Source organism: Lonchura striata, chromosome 10 (assembly GCF_050655825.1).
Source record: "Lonchura striata isolate lonStrDom1 chromosome 10, ASM5065582v1, whole genome shotgun sequence".
Taxonomy (NCBI): Eukaryota; Metazoa; Chordata; class Aves; order Passeriformes; family Estrildidae; genus Lonchura; species Lonchura striata.
In genome coordinates, this window is record NC_140712.1 from 6180433 (window position 1) to 6188191 (window position 7759).

Below are 7759 nucleotides of genomic sequence, written 5' to 3' on the forward strand. Positions count from 1 at the left end.
CTCAGGAGAAGCCCTGTTGTGTTCTATGGGAGGCCTCTTGCCTCTTGCAGGAACACCCCATCTCTCCCACCCCGTGGGCTTCGGGAGCACCACCACGCTTTGATCACACCTGCATCAGCCCCACCTGGAGCAGGGACAGCTTACAAATAACCAAGGTGAGAACAAGGGGTTGAGTTTCCCACCTGGCTGGAGCCACGGGGACATTTCAGCGCTCACACACTCAGGAGACACATTGGAGAGGAGGGTTAGGTGCTGAAGCAATGTCTGTTAGTTACAGCTCGTTACAGTTATTATTGATGCATCTTATTGTCAATGCAAGAGGTGAAGTCACTTAATCCATCATTTCTCAGACACGGATGACAGAGCACGTGGTTTGGCAGAGTTAAGTTTTAGGCGAGCTAGAAATGGATTGCACAATATTTAAACCTGATTAAGTACATAATAGGCTTAGCGAAGGATTACTTTTCTCCTGACATTTTATACATAAATATATATACACACACACACACAGACAGGCATTTTATCAGTAGCTGCATTTTAGTCTGGTCAAGAGACGACTGCCTATTGCAGAATGACTGGAGTGACACCCTTAAAAAAGAAACTAGTCTTGGTGTGCTTTGCTGGAGAAGAGAAGGTCCTTTTTGGGGTGATTCTCAGGGGTAGGGGTCACATCCAAGCATCACTGGAGGGGACAGATAGGGGGCCTGGGACTTGCACAGTCCTGGCTGGTGGCACACTGAGCTCCTTCCCTGTGCCAGGCAGGAGATACTGGAGCCAAAGGCTGGATTGGATTCTGTTTGGGCTGCTTTTCGAGGACTTGGAGAAAAATTTGGCTTATTTAAAGTGCATTTAGAGTTGAAAAGCATCTCAGAGAAGTAGCTTTCCCTACTCCTGCCCTGCAGCATCCATCCCATTTATGCTCCCATTCATAATCTTTTCCAGGGTGTGCCAGTCACTTTCCCCAGGAAGTGTTGGTCTGAGCTCAGCTGCCTCCTGCTAGGGTGCAGGATCATTATTTAATGTCCGACATCCCCAAATTGGGCAAGGATTTGGGCTTGAAAGGGATTTCTGCACCAGGAAAACACACAGCCACATCTCACCAGGCTTTTTAGGAGCACAAGTGAGCAGGAGTCCTTCCCTCCAGCCTGGAGGTCTCCTTAAGAGAATTAAATTAGCACAAACCTCCAAAGCTAACGGGAACAAATCTTGGCCTGGCTATTTCCATGAGCAGGGAGACTGCTTGGATGTCCTGGGATACGGGGTGGCAAGATTTGACCCGCAGCCTTGCCCAGGCATAGGTCCTCTGAGGAACGCTCTGTGGCTTTTACAGCTGCTTTTCAAAACAGAAGCCTTAAAAAAAAACAGACTCAGGATGCAGAATCTGTAATGGGATGGTTGTATCCCACAGGGAAAACCTGTCCTTGCTCCCCAACACACACACACACGTGCACACACACACACACTGGTCCTCCACATCGAAGTGTAAACTACTCACTTACAACACCACACACTGAGAGAAGTTGTAGATCCTGAGCCAGGGTGTAGATTAGGAATCTCTTGGCTTCCAGCATATCAACAGCAGGATTGAGGGTTTCTTATATTTTTTTCCCCTTTTTCTTTTTTTTTTGTTTTTTTTTTTTTAATCCTAAATCAGCCAGCCACCTGCTAGTTAAAAAGCAAAAGAAAAAAGGAGAATTCCCAGGATTGCTTGCCCTTGCTGAGACAGTGTCAAGTGGCTGGACACTACCAACTGAAAGAGAAAACTCACACACATCAAAAACCCAAAGTTCGGGGCTTATTCCAAGAGGGAAGATGGGTGCTGGTTGCTCTTTTTCCCTTTTTGGGGGCATGGGGGGGCTTTTGGCTGATGAAGTTCTAACATACACCTACCACCACAGTAATTAAAAAAACCACCACCGTACACTATTCCACAGGGTAAAAGAAGACACGTGAACGGACACTGACTACCACACACAACAAGAGCCCTGCAGGTCAACTCACGGCCTCTTCAGAATGAAAAAGAAAGGAGAAAAGAAGAGCTCAAGACAAGAAAAACAGAAAAAAAGAAAAAAGGAAAGAAAAAAATCCCAAAAGATCTCGTTACAAAGACGGGAAAAGAACCACCATTATGGTACACTCTGACTTTCTGAGACAGCTGCAGAAACTCGGCTCAGGCTTCCTCCTCCCTTTTTCCCCCCCAGCTCTTCCTCCCGAGGACAGAGTCCTGCTGCTGCTCACATCTCGTTGGAGTAGGTGTAGTTGGGGGTGGCCGAGTACTGCGTCTCGTGCTGCATCATGGCGCCCTGCGCCGCCCCCATGGCCGCGTTCTGGGCCGCCTGCTGCACGTGGGGATTCTTCCAGGCCCCCGTGGTCCACTCCTCCTGCGCTTTGCTGAAGCTCCCGCCGCTGCCCCGGTAAAACTTGTGCACCTGCAGGGAAAAGCCAGAGGGGCTGAGCGCCTGGGGTGGCAGGAGGGGCACCCAAAGCGATGTGGAACCCCTGTTTTTCCTGCCGTACCATGGTGAGGGCAATGAAGGAGAAGACTGCCATGGCTGTGAAGAGCACAGTGGGGATCAGCATCACCACAGCCGAGCCCACGTTGGTCCCAAAGAAGGAAATCGCTGCAATCCAGCCACTGCAAGGAGATGGAAACAACTGGTTCATTCACCAGCTCTCCCCTACTGCCAGAACCCTCCCAACTCCTCAAACCATCTTCCCCAAGGAGAGAACCAGCAAAGATGCTAAAACACCACAGTGACCACCCTTGTACCCAACACAGCAGCATTTTCCTTACCAGACCCCCCATCCAGGGATGCCCACTGCCTGGATGATGCTGATCACCAGCTGGGCCATGAAGGTGAAGAAGAAGGCCATGAAGCTGAAGGAACTGTCTGTCCTGCAAGAGAATGTTCAGTCACTCCTGCACCTCCATCCCTGCTGCACTCCAAGGGAAGGGAGATGCTCCAGCGTATCAGACCTGGCCATGATTTAGCAGGAGGGTGATGAAAAGCAAAATTAAAGGCAAAGGAGAAACTGCAAGAGGATAGAGGTGGTCAAGGGCTACCTGGGAAAGCCACAGGGCACCAGACCCTCCCTATGGCTCAGTGAGCTAGGCTTGAGGACATCAATGTTGGGACACAGCTCAGCTCACACCACCCCACATGGGGAATAAGTACACCCCTAGTTCTCTAGATTTGGGGACTGACCTCACCACCATGGGTAATCTGTACAAACACCTCAAGGATTCATGGAACAATATAAAAGATGCCTCAGGGATGAGAGGGAAAGTGGCACCCCAGCTGCATCCTCACCACCTGTCCCCCACCACTGCACAGAGGGACAAGGAAAGTGTCCTTACATCACCTGATGGGGGGTTTGGCCCCCAGGAAATCCCAAACACTCTGGTTTTGAAGGTTCGAAAGTAAAGCTAAAGGGCTGCACAAAAATTAATTCCCCCAGTTAGTCAGGCAATGCCCTAAGCTAAACACTGACCGTTTATGAAGGAAAACAAGGCAAAAAGAAGCCAGGCTCAGGTGCGACCACTTACTTGAAAGCTTTGTAAATAGGTCTAAACCAGCAGACATAGGAGCAGGGCGTAAAGAGAATGAGCCAGAGAATTGCCAGTCCAAAATTTACAGCTCCGCCGCCTCCAATGAGCCACGCGAGGCAGCCCACGAGATTCACCGCCAAGGTGATGCTGTTCACTGCAAACACACACACACACACAGAGCAGAGTAGCACGGACGCAAGGGTGGCACTGAGACACCAAGGAGCCCGACCCCAGGGATGTGGCCTCGGAGCCCTGCCCTAGATGGACTTCCCTTAAATTAAGCTGAGAGCACATTCCCAGGCTGGCTGGAAAGAAGGGGGTCAGGCCTCAGGTGTGTAACAGGAGGAAAATCAATGTATCACTCAGAGTTGTAATTCTCGAAGCAGTTCCTGGGCCCTGAAGATTGGCAGCAGTTGTATCCTCCCGCTCTTATCCAGCCAGGATACATTTCCACTAAGGGAAGGAAACTGGAGGAATTGTGGTGAAGTTTTTTGCTTGCTCCAGGTACATCTTTGCTAAAGGAGCTTGTGCTCCCCGAGCACCACTGAGAGCCTAAATCCTGAACTCCGGACCCCGCCTCGCCAGTTCAGGGGGTGACACATTTCCCTCGCCCACCCCAGCTTGGGATCAGGCCACACAAGGGCTCTGACTATGCATCCCAGCTCGGCAGACACAGGACAAAGCAGAGAAGGCTCAGCTGCATTCTGACGCCTCCGACTTCGGAGAATGATTCATTATTTCGACGAGAGCGAAAGCCCTCCCACCACCGCCTGCCTGAGAGCTGCAGCTGGCAAGGGAAGGAGCTCAGCTGCCCTAAAAGACATGAAGGGACCTTCCAGCCACTCTGTGCTGGGTGTCTGAGGGGCTGGTGGGGAGAAAATGCCCCAGAGAGGAGCTCCAGAGGCAAAACACAAGGGACAGTGACTGGCTCTAAGAGCTGGTGCTGGTGCTGAGGAGCAAGGACCAAGCTCTGTTACATTAAGAGGAAGAACATCCTGTTTGGGATGGGGAGGGAACTGAACACCCCCAAGAGAGCTTCCCAGGGGAAGCACAGCTCTTTTCCTCCCATGCCTTAAACAAGTGGACCCTCCTGACATGATGGAGCTACCCCAGGGTCACCTCCCTGATGGGACACAGCCCCAGGGATGCCAGCCTGGTGCCATGGCAAAAGCAGGAACACACAACCTCTGTGGTGTTAGCTCAGCTCTTCCTGACCTGCCCCTAAAGCACAAGGTACTCCCTGGGCACTGATGCTTCCAAAGTTCAGGGGAAATGCCTGATAAGGGAACTGAGTTCTTCTAGAAAGAAATGAAATGCTGTGCCAGCTTGCCCGGAGCTGTGCACGTTTCCGCCTATGCTGGGGTGTGACCTGTCCCTCTGGCTCTGTTCCCTGCCCACGTTTGGTGAAGAAGAGAGATCCAGGATAGCTGGAAGAGCTGGAAGCTGGTGACAGCTCTGTTAGCACAGCACGGCACACAGAGGCATGCAAGAGGAACAGGCAAGCTCTGGGAAGCCTCAAGCTCCATGTTTTGGGGAGCAGGCACACCAGCCCTCCAGTCTGAGCCATCTCCTTCTTACAGCAGAACATCAACATCATCACCAGTGACTCTGGGACACTGAGGCAGCTCCACAGCTCCATCCTGGAGGCTGGAAGGGCTGGGATCCATGGGATGCTGTAACCCACCTCTCATTCCTGAATTTTAACAGGAGACACCAAGGCCTGGAGGGGGAGAAGGGCTTCCCCTGACCTTGCCCTGCCCTTTCAGCTGGCTGCTCCCAGAGGAGCAGCCTTTGGAGAGGCAAACAAATCCCACTGGAGCCATTCCCACGCAGCCACTCACACATCCAGAGGTAGTAAAGCCGCTTGGCCATGGTCCGGTGCTGCGGTGGGATCTCCGCATCGAAGTCCTGGTAGAAACATGGCTTCAGGGGGATGAATTTGGGCAGGGGAGGGAAGTTGTTCACCTTTTCTGCAAAAAAAATTTCACTGGTGTCAGGCATTGCCCAGAGCTGAATGAAAAGCAAGAGGCTTCCTAAATAACCCCCAAGAGTAGACAAATTTTACACAGGAGTTAAGGATTTCCCATGGAAACTGCAACAACCAATCCACCCAAAAGGATCAAATTCAGCCCTCACTGGCCACATGGATCCTGCAGCCATGGACACCCACCACCCCACTGGTGACTAACGAGGTGACATTATGGCCAGTAGAGCCCACGATGATCTCCAGAGCCCCCTGTACCTGCCATGCTGGCACACGCTCAGCCTCTCTGCTCCTCAGGAAAAATACTTGGGAAAAACGTGGGAGCTTTAGCAAAGCTGGAGGAGAATGAGAGAAAAAAAGATTGAAGTGGTCAGGGACATCTGCAAAAGCCTTCACCTTCCCCCCGTTCCCAAACAACTCAAGGACAGCAGCTGGCTTCACTTCTGTGACACTCTGGACTATCACACATCCAGGCTGGCACCTGCTTGGCAGTGTGATAAATCCTGGCTCCTCTGGCTCAGGCTTATGTACCAGTTAAGGCAGAAGATTACGGGAGGATCCAGTGATGTGGGGCCTCCCACTCGTAACTGACCTACATCCAGGAGAGGGCCAGGTAGGGCAGCAGGGAAAGGAGGTGGCTGTGGGCAGTTTGAAACCCTCAAGTTCATCACCTGGCCCCAAAATAATTCTTTTAAAAAAATCTATTATTGTTATTTTTTGCTGAATTTCAGCACAGGGGTCTACCTGGCTGCCTTGTAGCTGCCATCTCTGCAAGCCGAAACCAAAAACAAGGCAAAAAAGGGAGCAGAAAATCAGAGCAGAGAAACCAGCTGGAAAAAAAAATAAATCAGTGGCGATTGTCACTAATGAGTCACTCGAGTGCCTGGCTTAACAATTACTCATGTCATTTGGCACCTCATTCCAGAGCATGCAGGTGGGAAAGGGGGGAGCTCGGCATCCCAGGACCTTCCCAGACCATTCCATGCTCAGCTCTGTGCCAGAAGTGAAAATTATGGCCAAAATTAAAGCCAAAAGTTAATACCTGAGGTTTTAAAGAGAAGGGTGAAGATGGCGTATCCCCACCTGCCTGCAGGTTTTGCCCTTTCCCAGCTATCCAGGCAGAGCTGGCTGTGGCCAACACATTTCCCAGGACGCGGGGTCCCGGCAGTTGGTGCCGGGGGCTCCCGGGAGGATGGGGGGCTGTCTCTGGGGGTCTTTTCGCACTCCCCAGGGCTCGCCGTCCCCGGCATCGGCCGGCAGCCCCCGGATGCTTCCATCCCGCCAGCGCTATAAATACGAGCCCCTCGGGCGCGGTGACGTCCGCCCGGCCGCCCCTACCCACGCGTGTCGGGAGCGGGGACACACGGCCAGGCACCCCCGGCCCCACACCCGCGCCACCGTGGGGCGAAAGCACCGGGACAGCCAGAAATTCGGCTGGGGTGTTTTTGCAAAATTAGGAATATGGTGGAGTGGATGGAAAAAGGACGGGGGATCGCATAGGTGGTGGCAGCGAGAAGAAACACTTCTGGTGCGTGGGGTGGGTTTGGGGAGGGCAGGCAGGGCTCGGCCTCGCCGTGCATCGCTGCCCGTGCATTTCCACGCGTGAAGGGCTGCATGCCCCACGCATCCCCACCAAAAGCAGTCTCCCAGCAGCGGCCTGGATCCGGGAGAAGGGCGGCCCAACCCCCGCTCGGTCCCCGGTGCACCCACGCGTGTGCAGGGTCACCGCGGCTGCCCCCACGCCGCGCATCCCCCCCCCACCCCGCAAGCGGGGTGCAGAGCGGGAGGTCGGTGCAAAGGGCAGTCAGCCCCCCAGGGGGGAGCATCCAGCGCCCTCACGCCGCGGCGTTTCCCCTGGCCACACTCCCGGGACTCACCACGTGGCGTGACCCGTCCCGTCCCCTCCGGTCCCCGGCGGGTGGCGGCGGCCGCCCGCCCGCCCGGTGCTGCTCCTGCCGCAGCGACCGCGCTCTCGCGAGACTGCGGCGCCGCCGCCACCCGGGCTATGGGCAGCGCCGGGATCTCGCGAGAGCGCCCGCCGCTGTCCAGGGTCCTGATGCCGCCGGATGGAGGGGCGGGGCCGAGGGGAAGGGGCGGGGCCTTTGCCGGGGGGCTCTGTAGGGCTGGGGGCTCCATGGCGCTGGGAGTCCTCTGTGGGGCTGGGAGTGCTCTGTAGGGCTGGGGGGACTCTATAGGGCTGGGGGCCCCATGGGGCTGGGAGTGCT

General features: G+C 54.2%; 1 protein-coding gene across 1 annotated transcript; it reads right to left on the bottom strand.

Moving 5' to 3' along the window:
• Positions 1-245: 245 nt before the first annotated feature.
• Positions 246-7516, bottom strand: SCAMP5 (secretory carrier membrane protein 5). Its single transcript, XM_021547236.3, has 7 exons — positions 7412-7516; positions 5793-5869; positions 5392-5520; positions 3548-3704; positions 2795-2896; positions 2518-2635; positions 246-2429 (listed from the first exon to the last, which is right to left on the bottom strand). Exons 2-7 carry the CDS (start codon positions 5797-5799, stop codon positions 2235-2237), a joined length of 708 nt encoding a protein of 235 aa, XP_021402911.1. The 5' UTR covers positions 5800-5869; positions 7412-7516; the 3' UTR covers positions 246-2234.
• Between the last annotated feature and the right edge of the window lie 243 nt (positions 7517-7759).